The 18,102-nt window shown below is 36.5% G+C and overlaps 1 protein-coding gene across 3 annotated transcripts in view; it reads right to left on the minus strand.

The window, feature by feature from the left end:
- SMURF2 (SMAD specific E3 ubiquitin protein ligase 2) overlaps positions 1–18,102 on the minus strand; it is a 123,910-nt gene that overhangs the window by 67,873 nt on the left and 37,935 nt on the right. For all 3 annotated transcript variants that reach the window (XM_078065934.1, XM_036116268.2, XM_036116266.2), the window contains exon 2: positions 1,165–1,203. In XM_078065934.1, the coding sequence (XP_077922060.1) occupies positions 1,165–1,203 (39 nt within the window). The remainder of the gene's footprint in view (positions 1–1,164; positions 1,204–18,102) is intronic.

The raw sequence follows: 18,102 nt of genomic DNA on the forward strand, positions 1-18,102 counted from the left end.
TGAAATGAATTAAGTATGATTTTAAAATGCATCAAGAGCTTATTACTTCTTTTAATCAAACCCCTGAAAATTAAGTAATATCATATTAAATTAGATAGCACTTACAGCTAGTTTTTTGCTGGCTGGTAGAACCTGAATTTTAAAATCTAATGAAGGGCGCCTGGGTGGCTCAGTCGTTAAGCGTCTGCCTTCGGCTCAGGTCATGATCCCGGGGTCCTGGGATCGAGTCCCACATCGGGCTCCCTGCTCGGCGGGAAGCCTGCCTCTCCCTCTCCCACTCCCCCTGCTTGTGTTCCTGCTCTAGCTATCTCTCTCTCTGTCAAATAAATAAATAAAATCTTTAAAAAAAATAATAATAATAAAAATCTAATGAAATGTCTCATTTATAACTTCAAATATTTTACATATAAAATTTTGTTGGCTTATAGTTCCTTACCAAAAATTATATCATTTTTACTCATTTATATATTTTTAAATTTTCTTTACTCAATAATTTAAAGCTATTATGAAATATGATATTACAGGGTAAAGATTCTAAACACACGTGAGGGGTTCTTCCCAATCCTCCCTCACAAAACTTAATCCTAAATAAAGCCACCAAAAAAAAAAATTGACAACTTATTGGCAAAGAGACTGCAAATATGGGAACCAAATGTCTGCTTTGGAGTCTGAGACATAAGAGCATCTATGATTGGATGTGGCAGAGATTTCTTTCCTACACTCTGGAAATTCCAAGCAGGCTGAATGACTTCTCTACTTTCCAAGGAATCATGACTGCCTGAATAAAATTTCCTATAAAATGTTAGAAAAGAAAAAAAAAGTGTTTACAAAATAATCTCTACTTTTCTAGAAACCTAGTAGTATATGCACACCTTCAATACTCTTTACACACATCTCATATACACACTTACCACACACATTTCACACAAATATGTGGGAGGGGTGGATAAAAGGAAAGGGACTAAAGCTAAAAAGGCACAAAATCCTCTAAAAAAAAAACACAAAAAACAAAAAACAGTGTTGCCAAAAGGCTCTGAACCAAAGCATTCATAAAACAGTACCGAGTAGATTTCTGAATAGAGAACTCACTAAGCCAGACAATTCTGAAAATGTTATCCAAAAAGTCAACACACAACATAAAAGATTTAAAGTTAATTTACTTACGGAAAAAATCCTTTTTCACCAAGTTTTTTGCACAGAGTACTGTAAAGGAAACAAAAAAAATACATGGAAAGAATTAAAACGGTAAGACTGCAATGTCAAAAGATTCATTTTAAAACACTGAAAACACCAGTGAATAATAATTAACTAATAATAACTAACTACAGCAAAGTATGAAATATGATCACAAATTTTTATTAAAGACTAGCAAAGGACAGCTGAACCAGTGGTTGCAACTTCAGCAATGATCACCAGCAACAGCTGAGGGCCAGAAAGTTTATAAATCTGGTATTCTAATAAGAATCGACTTCCAATCAATCTTCCATCAAGATTTACCTCAGAGTAGCTCGGTGAGAAGGGGAAAACAGTTCTAAGAAGAAAATATGTAAACTTAGGTTGATAAATATATTTTTAAATGAAATAATTTTGTACTGAAGATCATAAATTAGAACTTTCTTGATATAGATGAGATTTTTTTTAAATAACATTCTGTTATTTACTCTTCATCTGACTCTACAGAATTTTACAGGAGATAAATTACCTTCTCCTAAATCATCAGCTCAATGACAAGACAGATTACTGTATCTACCAAAAACGGAAAGTTAATAATATTGAAATAGATATCCCAAATCCACATTCTCTGTATTACCTTGCATTAAATTACTACTTTTATAGTGATGGATCCACAACCTTGTGAATATATTAAAAGCACTGAATTGCACACTCTAAACGGGTGAATTTTATAGTACGTGATTATATGTTAATTTAAAAATTACTGCTTATGTAGTCATAAACTTAACTTCTTTAATTCAAACTTGTTACAAGTGAGAGGAAAACATCAATTTCCATATGTTTCTAATTTATAAAATATCTATAAATGTAATGTTTGGTTAATTTCTACCCACATCAGTTTAAATGGTCTGTTCAATTAATTACAACTATTTAAAGTTTAGTGTATAAAGTTCATTTAACATAACAAACCTCAGCAATAAGTCAAAATATATTCACTTTAAAAGTTCAAATAAAAATCATTTTGAAGACAGATACTACTGGCAAATGAATAAAATTATTAAGTAAGCACAAGATACTGATTTACTAGTCAGAGTTTCTTAGGCCCTGTCTTAGAAACAGTATTATTTTTAAAAACATAAAAACTCAATCATGAAAACTAAGGGTCATAACTAAGAGTACCAAATCACAAACTGGATTTAGAAGAACTTCTCCCTAAACCTTCATTATCACCATATAAACTGAATAGAATACTCAGGATCAATACATACACAATACATACATGAATCCAAATTATAATCTTCAGTACTGATGAGGTAATGGGTTTTTTAATCATCAGCCTATGATTCCAGAGTGAAATGATTTCACATGCTACTTTAGAGAAACAGAAAATATATGTGAATTCTCCAACTTCTTATCACTAACCCTACAAACTTATGTTTTGATACTCCTTCTTTTTGTCTTCCTTCCACTTACAATGTCCACCCTCCTGTCTAACACTGTCCTTCCCCACCCCCACACCCCACCCACAGTGGCTGCATTCTACCAACAGAGCATGAGGATTCCTTTTTCTCCACATCCTCACCAACACTTGTTATTTCTTGTCCTTTTGATTCCAGCCATTCTGACAGGTATGAGGTGATATCTCATTATGGTTTTCATTTACATTTCCCTGATGGTCAGGGATATCGAGCATCTTTTCATGTATCTACTGTCCATCTGCATGTCTTCTTTGGAAAAATGTCTACTCGGGTCCTCTGCCCATTTTTTAATAGGATTATTTGTGTTTTTTGCATGTTCAGTTGTATAAGTTCTTTATATACTTTGGATATTAACCCCTTATCAAACATATCTTTTGCAAATATTTTCTCCCATTCAGTAGGTTGCCTTTTTGTTTTGCTGATGGTTTCTGTTGCCGTGCAAAAGCTTTTTATTTTGGTATACTCCCAAAAATTTAACTTTGCTTTTGTTTCCCTTGCCTGAGGAGACATATCTAGAAAAAATGTTTCCACTGTCAATGTTAAAATTACTGCTTATGTTTTCTTCTAGGAGTTTTATGGTTTCTGGCCTCACATTTAGGTCTGTCTGGTATTAGAAAGTGGTCCAGTTTCATTCTTTTGCATGTGGCTGTCCAGTTTTCCTAGCACCATTTGTTAAACAGACTGTCCTTTTCCCACCATATATTTTTGCCTACTTTGTCACAGATTAGTTGACCTTATCAGTGTGAGTTTATTTCTGGGCTCTCTACTCTGTTCCTTTTATCTATGTGTCTATCTTGTGCCAGTACCATACTGTTTTGATTACTATAGCTTTGTAGTATATTTATACTGAAATCTGGGACTATGATACCCCCTCCAACTTTGTTCTTCTTTCTCAAGATTGCTTTGACTATTCAGGGTCTTTTGTGGTTCCACACAAATTTTAGTATTATTTGTTCTAGTTCTGTGAAAAATGTTGTTGGTATTTTAATAGGGATTGCATAAAACCTGTAGATTGCTTTGGGTGGTATGGACATTTTAACAATATTGGTTCTTACAATCCATGAACATGTAATATCTTTCCATTTATTTGTGTCATTTTCAATTTCTTCCATCAGTGTTTTACAGTTTCTGGAGTACAGGTCTTTCACCTCCTTGGTTAAGTTGATTCATAGGTATTTTATTCTTTTTGGTCCAATTATAAATGAGATTGTTTTATTTCTCGTTCTCCTACTTCATTAGTGTGCAGAAATGCAACAGATTTCTATATTGGTTTTTTATCCTGCAACTTTACTGAATTCATTTATCAGTTCTAGTAGTTTTTGGCAGAATCCTTAGGATTTTCTATATATATTATCATGTCATCTGCAAATAGTCGAAGTTTTACTTTCTCCTTACCAATTTGGGTGCCTTTTATTTCTTTTTCTTGTCTGATTGCTGCAGCTAGGAGTTAGGACCTCCAGTGCTATATTGAATAAAGGTGGTGAGTAGACATCTTTGTCTTATTCCTGATTTTAGAGGAAAAGCTCTTAATTTTTTCTCCCTCAGGACCAGATGGGCCTAACAGGTATATACAGAACATTCCATTCGAATACATGTTCTTTTCAAGTACACATGGAACATTCTCCAGGATAGATCACAAGTTAGATCACAAAACAGGTCTCAATAAATTCAAAAAGACTGAAATCATATGCATTTTTTCCTACCACAACAGAAATCAATCACAAGAAAAAATCTGCAAAGAACACAAATATATGGAGGCTAAATAACATGCTACTAAACAATGAATGTGTCAACCAAGAAATCAAAGAGGAAATCAAAAAATACATGGAGACAAATGAAAATGAAAACACAATGGTCCAAAATCTTTGGGATGCAGCAAAAGCTGTTCTAAGAAGAAAGTTTATAGCAATACAGGCCTACCTCAAGAAACAAGAAAAATAAACATACAACCTAACTTTACACGTAAAAGAGTTAGAAAAAGAAGAACAAAGTCCAAAGCCTGTCAAAAGAAGGAAATAAAGTTTAGAGCAGAAATCAATGAAATAGAAACTAAAGAAGAAAGAAAGAAAGCAAAGCAAAGCAAAGCAAAGCAAAGCAAAGCAAAGCAAAGCAAGAAAGAAAGCAAGAAAGAAAGCAAGAAAGAAAGCAAGAAAGAAAGCAAGAAAGAAAGAAAGAAAGAAAGAAAGAAAGAAAGAAAGAAAGAAAGAAAGAAAAAGAAAGAAAGAAAGAAAGACACAAGAGAAAAGCTCAATGAAACTGGGAGCAAGTTCTTTAAACAAAATTTTACTTTATCTGGACAAAACTTTAACCAGATTCATCAAGAAAAAGAGAAGACTCAAATAAATAAAATCAGAAATCCTGGAGAGATAACAACCAGCACCAGAGAAATACAAAGGATTATAAGAGACTATTATGAAAAATGTTATGCCAACAAATTGGACAACCTAGAAGAAATGGATAAATTCCTAGAAACAAAGAAACTTCCAAAACTGAATAAGGAAGAAACAGAAAATCTGAACAGACCAAGTACTGATAAAATTGACAAATAATCAAATTTTGATAATAATCAAAAAGCTTCCAACACAAACAGAAATCCAGGACCAGACAGCTTTACCGGTGAATTCTACCAAACATTTAAAGAAAAGTTTTTCTCAAACTATTCCAAAAAACAAAAGGAAAGCTTCCAATTTCATTCTGCAAGCCCGGCGTTCTCCTGATACCAAAACCAGACAAAGACACAAAAAAAGAACACCATAGGCCGATATCTCTGATGAACATAGATGTAAAAATCCCCAACAAAATATCAGCAAACCCAATCCAACAATACATTAAAAAAAATCATTCACATCAAGTGGGATTTATCCCAGGATGCAAGGGGCAGTTCAATATTTACAAATCAATCAATACGATTAATCACATTAACAAGAGAAAGGATAAAAACCATATGATCATTTCAATAGATGCAGAAAAAGCACCTGACAAAGTACAATATCCATACATAATAAATACTCTGAACAAAGTAAATTTAGAGTGACTCCACTTCTTCACTTCCCACTAATGCCTTAATTCACTGCAATTTGGTTTCCTCTCTCACCATTGCCCCTACATGGCTTCTCCAAAGTGCTAGGGACATTAATTACTAAATCCATCCAATGGACATCTTTCATTATTATCACACTTGACCCCTGAGGAGCATTTGCCTCTTCTGGAACCCCTCTTTTCTTCTGGTTTCTGTTCAATACCACATTCACCTGGTTTTATTCCAGGCGTAAAATGCATTCTAAATCTTCCTTGCTAGATCTTTTTCCTATACTCCATCCATGGAAATTGAGGTTCTTCAGGATTTGTGGCCTAGATCCTCTTCTTTTACTCTATAACCTGAGAAGCACAGAAGCCCATCTTTGCAAACCTTGGAATTATATGTAAACTGTCATATGCAGCATGTGTACTTTTCTGGGGAAAGAACCCACATTTTTCCTAGGAGAAAATTCATAGCCTAACAGATTGACAAAGCTCTTCTTCCCCTCTCAAAAAATAAATATGAAGAGCTACATTTCATACATTCTCCCTGGCCTTTACCATTCTGGTGACACCTAAATATAAAGACCCAATCTTAACTCTCTCCTAAACTTCAATTAAATTAAATATGCCCCCAAAATAAAATCATCACCTCCTCCTCCCCAAAAACTGCTCTTCCAGTTTACTTTCTTTCAATAAATAACCTTGCTTTTGACTCCACTGCTCCAGTCAGAAACCTCGACAGCAACCTTCACTACTCTTCCCCCTCCCCACCTCCTGGCAAATAACAATTCTAATCAATTCTGCCTCTCAAATATCCTTCATCTGTCCACTTCTATTAACAATGCCCCCACCACGCCTGGGTGGCTCAGTTGGTTAAGCGACTGCCTTCGGCTCAGGTCATGATCCCGGAGTCCCAGGATCGAGTCCCACATCGGGCTCCCTGCTCTGCGGGGAGTCTGCTTCTCCCTCTAACCCTACCCCCTCTTGCGCTCTCTCTCTCACTCTCTCTCTCAAATAAATAAATAAAATCTTAAAAAAAAAAACAAAAAAAACAATGCCCCCACCCTTGTCCAGGCCACCATCAACTAGTCTAGGCCATTACAACCAGCCTCCCAATCAGTCCCCTGCCTGAAGCCTCAACTCTCCAATCAGTTCTCCACAATGGATCCAAAGTGATCTCTTTACAAATATGATTAAGTCCTTCTATACATTTCCCCTCCTCCTAATACCATTCCAAAATATCCTTAAAACGTTCCTCAGAACTATCCTTCCACCTGTGTTCTGGATTGGCTTCTAAGTTCATCATTGTTTTAAGATTTTATTTATTTGAGACAGTGAGCGAGCACAAGCAAGGGGAGGAGCACAGGCAGAGGAAGAAGCAGACTTCCCACTGAGCAGGAAGCCCGATGCGGGACTCGATCCCAGGACCCCGAGATCATGACCTGAGCTGAAGGCAGACGCTTAACTGACCAGGCCACCCAGGCGTCCCCCTATATCATTCACTCTTTCACCATTTTCTAAGGACCTACTTTGTGCCAAGTACTATAACAGATTCTGCAGACATGGGGATAAATACTTTGTATTTAAATAGTATTTAGTGGGGCACCTGGGTGGCTCAGTTGGTTAAGTGGCTGCCTTCGGCTCAGGTCGTATTCCCAGGGTCCTGGGATCGAGCCCCACATCCGGCTCCTTGCTCAGCAGGGAGTCTGCTTCTCCCTCTCCCTCTGCCCCTGCCCCTGCTTGTATGCTTACTCGCTCTTTCTCTCAAATAAATAAAATTTACAAAAATAAATAAATAGTACTTAGTATTTAAATAGTACTTTGCCCTCAGAGCTAGCAGGTCAAGTATACTTCAAATATTATGCCATCAATGACCTTTTTTTGTTATTTTCTCAAGAAACTATTTTAAATTTTGCAAAAATCTCCTTTAGTGTCTTTGATTTGAGGCAACCAATTTGAGGTGATTGGAGAAAACCATTTGCAGAAATGCAGATGCAATAAATATTACCATTTCAGTCAATAATTTCTTTTTATGGTTGGATAAGAGTTATCAATTGCAACACACCATGTAGTAATATCAGAGTAAATCCCAGCTGTAGAAACAGAATGGTATTGCTGTTCTTACTGAGTTGTACTCATAATGAATGGCTGTCTATGCTTAATCTGAATAAAACTCCCAACTGTTCAGTATCTTCTTGCCAAAAATTCCCCTTCCTCCTCCAGATTGGAGTTGCATTCCAATTACACTGCTGATTGGAATGAGACTGCTTGAGAGAAAGAAAAAACCACTCAGACATCCCGTCTTCTGTCGCCCCATGAAAACAGATTTTATAACACTGTTCCTGCAACTCAAAAGTTGCATAGACTATTTTTGAAAAGAGTAGATTTCTCTGGATTTTCTTTGAACTTATATTATCATTGTAAAATAAAACTGAAGTTCAGGATAACATTCCTATACATATTCCAACAAGACGGCCTAGTGCTTTAAAAATGTCTACTAATATGCACCCTTCCTGATCGCTGGCACATGACAGCAATTCAGATCTTTCTGCTCCAAGAAATAACCACTACCTCAACTCCTACACATGGAATGAAAATGAAATTTAACCCCAATAGAAAACTCATATACAAATTTTTATACGTACATATTTTAGTTACTGTTGCTTGAAACAGGAGCATACATAATTCACATTCAAGAGCATTATTACAAAATGTTGCAATGAGCAGAAGTATCAACTACAACCCTCTGTGCATAATAATGAAACAGTTAAGGATGACAAGTAGCATGTTGAATTACTACACATCCATTAAAATTACGTAAATATATTTGTTGACAAGAAAATATTTCTTTAAATACTAAGAGTAGAAGTCCATTTACAAATAATACATTTAATAAAATGTAATTTTAGTAGGGAATATAAGAAGACTGGCTAACATCATTGAATATATACTATGTGCAAGTGTACGCCAACTACTCTGTGAAGTAAGTGGTATTACTACCTACATTTTAGAGATGAAGAAACAGAGACTCAGGCATTAAAGACTTGCCAGAGATTACAGTGTAAGTACTAGAGTTGAGATGCCAACTCAAACAGACTAATTACAGAATCCAAAATTTGAACCATCATACATAAAATGAAACATAGTCTCTCAGGTTAGCTCTTCCTATATAAAGGAACTTATGCTGGTTAAAGCAATTATCGGTCTGATACAAGTTCACAAAATGGTCAACAGAAACCTAGGATGCAAAAGGGCCTTCTACAAAAAATTAGCAATCTCCCTCTTTCAACAGATATAACAGTTTACCTCTACAATCATATTAGACCTGCTTTTAACTAAGTATCTTGCCAAAGTGCCATTTAATCAAGGAATTTTAGGCCATTTGTTTTATGCATGTTACAAAACGAACTGGGCCACTAAGTTTAACTTAATATATTTAGTACCTGGCAGGCAGGTGATTAAATTAGCATATTAGAGGCTATATTAAAAGATACAGGTTCTATCACAATAAGGTAAATATTCTTACTAAAACACACACACACACACACACACACACACACAAAAACCTAAACTATCAGCATTTAAATATTTCACCGAAGGCAAAATGGGTTCTCAAGTTAATCAATTAAAAGTGACCTTTTTAGCTCACTCATACCAAACAACTTTTAAGTAATTACAGTTTTGTTTTTTTTTAACTTAAAACATATGAAGATTTGGGTCAAAAATTTTTCCTAAAAAAGTATATTTTAACTGAATAAAACTGAAACAAGATCAGGGTGTACAAATAAGCTTTTAAAAATTTAAGTGCAGGTTTGTTAACTTCTTCAGTACAAAAACAATTATTTACTTTGACATAATAAATGCAGATATAGTACTTGTTTTAGCCACGACTATAAACATCTGCCTTATAGTGAGGTAATTTTAAAATAAAACTTCTCTTACAAACACAGTAATCAAACTCTGGTGTAAGTTCACATGTTAAAAAATAAGTAAGATTCAGCTAAAGCCAAGCAGCACATTGAGAAATGTAAAGCATGTAGTCTAGGCACCTGGCACGTAAGAGGCGCACGATAGAAGGTATTACTGTAAGAAACTCTCTGAAAGCATTTCAGCTATATATCTTCAATCATTACTTCCACGAAATTCCTTTCTCCAAAATTTGGGGATGAAAACGAAAGTACTGTCTCCTCTGATAAGGTCAGTAAATTCACTAAAGACTTAAGGTCCTCCTACGCTATCTGCAGACTGAACACTCGCCTGGCTAGTGTCACTGGAGATGTGACCACTGCCTCCTCTCTACTGGACACCTGCATTCAGACACACACAACAGAGGGCTGCTCAAAGTGATGGATATAGCTATGTCTAAATTTAACCACGTGATAATTTACTTCTTCATCAGAACACCAAGAGAAGAAAACCTTATTATAAAATACAAGTATATAGGTGCAATGAAGCCTGAACACTAGTCTGTATGTTGGGAAAAGGTTGTATCACTTTCTGTCCACTCCCAAGTTTCTCTTACTTTTTCTAGAGACACTCATAGAGACAGCATAGTATAGTGTTAAGCTATAAGCACTATATGAGTTTGAATCTGGTGCTATTACTTATTAACTTGTGATCCCAAACAACTACTTAATGCCTCTTTACCTCATATCTTACCTGTAAAAAGGAGGATACTAGGAGCCTCCCTGAAGTGGTATTTTAAAGATTAAATAAATTGAAACACATAAAGTATTTGGAACAGCACCTCATATACAGCAAGTGCTCAATACATATTAGCTATTATTGTCCCTTCTACTCTAAACTTTCTAATAAAATTAAACCATCAAGTTGCAAGCATCTTAAAGTGCAAGAAAGGGGTCTTCTCATAACCTGATGAGGAAACTTGGTCTGGGTTGCTGTAACAAATCCCATACACTGGGTGGCGTAAACATTTACTTTGCACAGTTCTGAAGGCCGGGAAGTCCAAGATCTGTGCCAACATATCTGATGTCTGGTGAGGACCATCTTCCTGTTTTGCAGACAGCCACCTTCTTGCTGTATGGTCACATGGCCAAGAGAAGGATCATCTTTCTTGAGTCTCTTTAAGGGCACTAATCCCAATCATGAGGGCTATACCCTCATGACTTAATTACCTCCCAAATGCCCCCCCTCTTCAAATACCATCAAATTGGGAATTAGGGCTTCAACATATAAAATTGGGGAGGGCAGACACAAATACGAAGTCAGTAACAAAGTTTATGTACTTAGCTTTCAGTAATGAAAGCGAGTCTCAATGTGTATGTCTAGCATCACTCTTCTCTCAAGCTCCAAGCCCACTTTCCAACTGCCTAACCCCACATACCCACCTGAATACCTCACCAGCACTTCAAATTTTATTTATTCTAAATTGAATCCAACAGCTGTTCTTCTTTCTGACCTTCCCAGTTCTGTGAACTGCACCACATGCTTCCAATCATCTAGAAAGCAATTGTCTCTTATCTCTCCCTGACCACTTCACATCTAAAGCAGTTGCCAGATTGTATCGGGTATCATATACCTCTCTCTCCACCTATTTCCATTTTTGATGTTCACATTTAAACAATACATCTAGAGTATTTTATAATGTGCCAAAAAAACTTCCACACAGAGTCACTTGCTTGATCCTTACAAAAGTTTGTGAGTTATGTTCTAATATCCATAGAAAAGGAAACTACAACTAAGAGTTATGGCTTGCCCTAAGCTGTCATTTAGTAAATGAGCTTATCAGGCATTTTGAATCCAGGCTCTATTCTCTTTTTCTATAGATTGCTCACTCACACTAGCCTTCCCTCTCCTTAACCCCTAGACTGAGAATATCAGCCTCTCTGTCCCCTGAAATAAACCCAAGACTTTTCTGCCTTGCCTTCATTCAAAATATTCCTCCCATCTCAAGTGTTGTTATTCTAACCACCTACCTTCAAAATCTTACCCATTCAAATCTCATCTTCATGTGAAATCTTTTCTGATCTCCTCCTTTCTCACTATCTGATTTTCTCTCCCTTCCTATGAACTTTCACCACCACTTTGACTCTACTTGTTTTGTATGTCCCTTCTCATTAAGCTTGTATTAAAGTTATTCACGTGGTATCTTATCTGTCCTTCAATGTCCCACTAAGCTATACGTTTCTTAAAAACAAAGCCATGACTTATTTTTCTCTCTCCTACTGTTTATATGTATAGTATCTTAAACATAATATGTACTCAAATACTTCTTGAAATCAATGAAAATCCTCAGAAAACCAAGACAAGGTATGACCAAACTAAAGGGTAAATAATAAAATTCACTCTTTGCTTTCCTTAACCTAGCAAGTCAAATCACGGTGGCTTTCTCAACTATTTGTAAACACTCTGCTTATCCAACTACCTATTGGAGCCCTTTCTTAAAAACAGAGCTCATTGAGCTGGCTAAATCAGTAGAACGTGTGACTTTTGATCTCAGGGTTGTGAGTTCAAGCCCCACACTGGGTATAGAGATTACTTTAAAATCTTAAAACAAAAACAAAAACAAAAAACCAGGGGCACCTGGGTGGCTCAGTCAGTTAAGCATCTGCCTTTGGCTCAGGTCATGATCCCAGGGTTCTGGGATTGAGTCCTGCATCAGGCTCCTGCTCAACAGGGAGTCTGCTTCTCCCTCCCCACCACCTTGTTCTCTGTCTCTCAAATAAATAAATAAAATCTTTAAAAAATAAAAATCTCACTGAACCTTCTCTCATATACAATAAAAAAGCTATTATCGCCTTTTATTATCACCAATTATATTAACCTTATTTCTACAACAGTGCAAACAAGGATAAGCTCTCATTCTGCATCCTTCCAGCCTCTAAAAACTGTAGTCACTCAAATACCTGATGATCTACTCTAATAGAGCAAAGTGCCAAAGATACTTAGTTTTCAAAACAGACCATATTTGTAAATACAAGCCACTAATACAAATAGGAAAGAAGACTGCAACTATAAAAAAAAAAAAAGCACTGTGATTTATAACTTCTTTATAACTTCATGCTTTTGAGATATTTCCTGGGTTGATAGGGAATTACTAAATTTAATAAATTTATATTAGAATAATTTTCAATTTACAGAAAAGTTACAAAGATAGTATAGTGTTCCCATATACCCCACAACCATTTACCCTATTACTCATAACATCTTATATTAGTATGGTACATTTGTCACAATTTAATGAACCAATATAAATTATTATTAACTAAAGTTCATATTTTATTCAGATTTCCTTAATTTTCACATAAGGGCTTTACTCTGTTCCAGGATTCCACTGAGGAAGCCATATTACATTTAGTCATCATGTCTCCTTAGGCTCCTCTTGGCTATGACAGTTTCTCAGACTTTGTTATTGTTTCTCAGACTTATTATTCATGGCCTTGATAGTTTAGAGAATACTGGTCAGGTATTTCGTAGAATGCCCCTCAAGTCAATCTGTCCGATTTCTCATGATTATTCTGGGTTTATGAGCTGTTGGGAGGAAGTCCACAGTAAAAGTGCCATTCTCATGATATCATGTCAAGAATGACTTATCACTATTGATATTAACCTTGACCTGGCTGAAGTAGTGTTTGTAGGGTTTCTCGACTCTAGAGGTACTCTTTTATCCTCCTTTCCATACTGTACTCTTTGGAAGGAAATCACTATGTGCAGCCCACACTTAAAAACCAGGGAGTTATTTTTCCCCTCCTTAACTGTGGAATGTCCACATAAATTATTTGGAATTTGCATGGGAGAATTGTCTATCCTCCTCCATTTATCTATTTATTCAATCATTTATTTATACCAGTATGGACTCATAAATATTTATTTTATACTTCGGGTTATAATCCAGTATTACTTTACTCTGTTGCTCAAACTATTCCAGCTTTGGCCACTGGGAGTTCTTTCAGTTGGTTCCTGTGTTCCTTTGACATACACACATAATTGTGGGGAGGGGGGTACACTTGCATACTTCCTGACACTAGAAAATGCTCCAGGCTCATCCTGTGTTCCCTGCCCTTGTCCTAGAATCACTCATTTCTCCAAGAAGCCCTGGGAATTACCAGTTTTAAACATCCATAAAGACCCACATTTTTCAAACATAAACAGTTAAGCCAATTAACCCTTTACTTCCCCACTAGAACATTAAATTCCATGAGGTCAAGAACTTAATTTTGATCTCCACTACATCCCCAGAGCCTAGAAAATTGTGCAAAGTATGCCTTCAATAACTACCACAAATACTGAAGTCTTAACAAATTCTGAAGTGCCACAGGAGGGCTCAGGATTGAGTCACAACATAACTTCCCATTCCAATGGAATCTGCCTAGATGTGTCATGTTTAGACTCCTGTTCTAACATCACTATGGCTAATTCACTGCATTGTTTTACAGTAAACAAAAGGCTTCCTTTTTCCACCGTTCCTCCCTCTTACACCACTGCAAGCCAAAAGTTTAAGTATTTCCCAGTAAAATTTCCAGTGCAAAGGACTAATGCATCACATTTCCTAGATTCTTTCTATAATGGTATATTGCCATACTGCCTCTCCAAGTTCTATTCAAATGATGTTTAACTTTGTAGAATTTAAATGAAAGGCATAATGCCAAATCCTTACCAACAGTGGCAGACAATGAAACTGCCAAAAATCTACTGATACTTGTTTATATACAATGCTCCCTCAAACACTCAGCTAGTATATATGTAAAATAAAGCATCTGAAACCTACCAATATCTTTTTTATAAACCTTATGTAATATACAAATTTTTATAGATTTATAAATAAATGTAGTATGTAAAAAGGAAAAAGCATAAACTAAACATATACAATCTCATGTTTACATGGTTTGATTATAAGGTGAAGACATGTTCCCATACCCTATTCAAACACATGCAAAAATAAGCCAAGATTATAATGGGATGATTCTACTAAGCAACTTTATATCTACGATATAACTACAATATTCACTGAATAATTTGTAATGCCTTATTTTTTAAAGACAGTTACTATAAGGAAAAAGAAAGCTACTCACTACTGACTAAAAGGCAAGTCAGGTAGCCCTACTTTAACCTTAACAGGATATCAAAATTCTACCCTCAATAAAGTGTAATCTACAGCTACAGCATAAACCATAGAGGTATCCACGGCTGTATTTGTAGTGTGATCCTGACCCACTGACCACAGCTGACTGGATGAGCAGCCATCAGACACAATGAGCCAGTCAGATCCACTCTCTTGTGAAACTAGCACTAGGAGTCAGAGCTACTAAAATTAGGAAGCACGCAGAGACAGAGTACTAAATGGCCCTAGTAGGCCACTGGGATTAGCTGTGTCAGTTCCTGAGGCTTTCCATTTCCTGGATCCTGTCTCATCTAAAGTCAGGCAGGACTTTCCCATCTGGGTGCCAAAACTATATCCTTCCAATAATGTCTCTTTTTACTTTAGTCTGAATGGGTTCTTTTCTTGTTACTTGCAACCAAAAATGTCTTAAGATGGGGGCGCCTGGGGTGGCTCAGTCAGTTTAAGTGTCTGCCTTCAGCTCAGGCCATGGTCCCAGGGACCTGGGATGGAGCCCCGCATCAGGCTCCCTGCTCAGAGGAGAGTCTGCTTCTCCCTTGCCCCTCTCCCCCCCGCCGCCGCTCATACGCACGCGCTCTCTCTCTCTCTCGCTTGCTCTAAATAAATAAAATCTTAAAAAAAAAAAAAGTCTTAAGATAAAGGTAATCCACAATGCTTACCAAAGTACTGTCACAGACCAAAATGTGCTTCAACCAAAAGTCATTAACATTTTATCAAGATGTTTTCAAATATTAGTTCTAATCTTAAATCTCAACAAAAATATTTGTGTTCAAAAAACTGCTATGCAGACAAGAACATATGAACATGCTTATAATACAGAATTTTGTATTCAGCAGGTATCTCTATTCTGTAACAGATCAGCAAATTAACATTAGTGTAGATTAGTACAGATTACAGGCCAACATACATAAAACTACAATAGTCCATATTTATCCACAAGGGATACATTTCCAAGACCCCCAGTGGATGCCTGAAATGGTAGACAGCCCCCAACCCTGTACATACAAGATTTTTTCTTATACACACATATCCATGATAAAGTTTATCAATTACACACAGTAAGAAATTAACAATAACTAAAAATGAAATAGAACAATTATAATAAACTGTAATAAAGGTTATGTGGATGTGTTCTCTCCCAAAATATCTTATTATACTATACTCACCCTTCTTCTTGAGATAGTGTGATAAAATGCCTACGTGATGAGATGAAGTCAGGTGAATCATGTGGGCATTGTGAAATAGTGTTAGGCCTATGATGATAGCTCAGGCGCGGGATTATATGCTTCCAGACTGCACCTGACACAGTAATGGGACAAAGGGGTCTACTGTAGTATTTGTTTGAGTATATCTACTCTATCACCTTAAAGTTACGGTTCTCAAATTGTAGCATGCATCACATCACCTGGAGTGCTTATTAAAAAGAGATGGGGCGGGCACAGGTGCACCTTTAGAGTTTCTAATTCAGTTATTCTGGAGTAGGGTCCCAGGACTAAGTTCCCAGGTGTGCTGATGCTGTTGGTCTCTACGCCACACTATGAGAACCACAGAAAGTATCGGTTCTTAACTTTTGGAGGATGAAATGGTGGTGGTAAAGGGCTACCATGAAAATCTGATGAAAACTATGTACTTATACACACACACACACTTTAAATGGTTTATGGAAATTTAGAAAGTCATCCATATCCTCTTCCAGATAATTCTAGGTTAAGAATCTCATTAAAGGGGCGCCTGGGTGGCTCAGATGGTTAAGCGTCTGCCTTTGGCTCAGGTCATGATCCCAGGGTCCTGGGATTGAGCCCCATGTCTGGCTCCTGGCTCAGCGGGGAGCCTGCTTCTCCTCTCCCTCTGCCTCTCTCCCTGCTCATGCTATCTCTGTGTCTCAAATGAATAAATAAAATCTTGAAAAAAACTCATTAAAATAATAACAAAGGATCTTATACACTTACATTTTTCTAGTACAGTTGGAAGTTTTACCTAATATTTTTTCACATTCATCTTGTTGGGCTTTTTTAAAGATTTTTTTATTTGTCAGAGGGAGAGAGCACAAGCAGGGGGAGCAGCAGGCAAAGGGAGAAGCAGACTCCCCACTGAGCAGGGAGCCCGACGTGGACTCCATCCCAGGACCCTGGGATCATGACCTGAGCCGAAGGCAGACGCTTAACCAACTGAGGCACCCAGACCTCCCTCATCTTTTGTTTTTTTTTTTCTAAAGAGCCAGGCTTGGGGCACCTGGCTCTTTGTCACAAAAAAACAGACAAAATTTTATCTTTAAAATAGACAAAATCTGTATCTAGATTTAATTAAACAGAAAAAAACCATTTAGGAGTAACAGATTAAGACCTTAATTATCACATGAAAGACATACCTGCATTCCCTTAAAAAAAACTCTAGATTAGAGCTAATGTACACATTTTCTGCTATGAAGAGTCACTCTAAAAAGGAAGTTGTCCACTGAGACCTACGCATAAAATCCACCGTATCTGGACAAAACCTGAGAAACTCATTCTCTGAAAGCTCTCTGGGCCACTAGAAAAATTCAGACACATAGCACTTCTACATAATGATCTGAATATCACTTATTTTATCACTTATCCTGCAAGGGCAGAATTTTTAGGAGTTTTGTTTCAAAGGGTTATTAGGTTTTTGTATCCTCAAGAGCATCTATTGTAGCAACTAAAATGTGACAGGCCCTGTAATAAGATCTGTAAAAAAATGAAGTAAAAAGCTGTAAAAAATGTTTCACTATTTGTAGTTCATAAACCTTTATTCCCACATTTGGAAAATCTCAGATAATGTTTTATTTTTAGTAAAGTGTTCTTTTATGGAAATTAAGGTATGTAATTTTGATATAGTTGGAAAATAAGTATGCTATGGACTGAGTATTTGTGTCCTTCCAAAATTCATATGTTGAAACCTAACCCCAATGTATGATATTTGGAAGTGATTTGGTTCTCTGAGTACTCACCCTGGAACTGAGCTAGGCCACATAGAGAGACCACCTGTAGGAATTTCAGTGAGAGTTCCAGCTGAGGTCCCAGCTGACAGCCAGCTGAGCCGCAAGTGAATATTAGTGAATCTTCAGATAACATAGGTCCCAGCCTTTGAGCCACCCCAGCTGATGCTGAGTGAAAGAGAAACAAACTGAGCCTGTTGCTCCCTGTATAAATTGCAGTTTCTCAAATAAAATAAATGTCGTTTTAAGTCACTAAGCTTTGAGGTGGTTTATTGTACATCAACAATTAGAACACTATTACATAAGTTAAGAACAGATTAAGACCCATTAAAGCTGGTATTTTTCTGTACTAGACCACATTTCAAAGTATACAGCTATAGAACCATACCCAGACC

The sequence above is a fragment of the Halichoerus grypus genome, chromosome 2 (assembly GCF_964656455.1).
Source record: "Halichoerus grypus chromosome 2, mHalGry1.hap1.1, whole genome shotgun sequence".
NCBI classification, from domain to species: Eukaryota; Metazoa; Chordata; class Mammalia; order Carnivora; family Phocidae; genus Halichoerus; species Halichoerus grypus.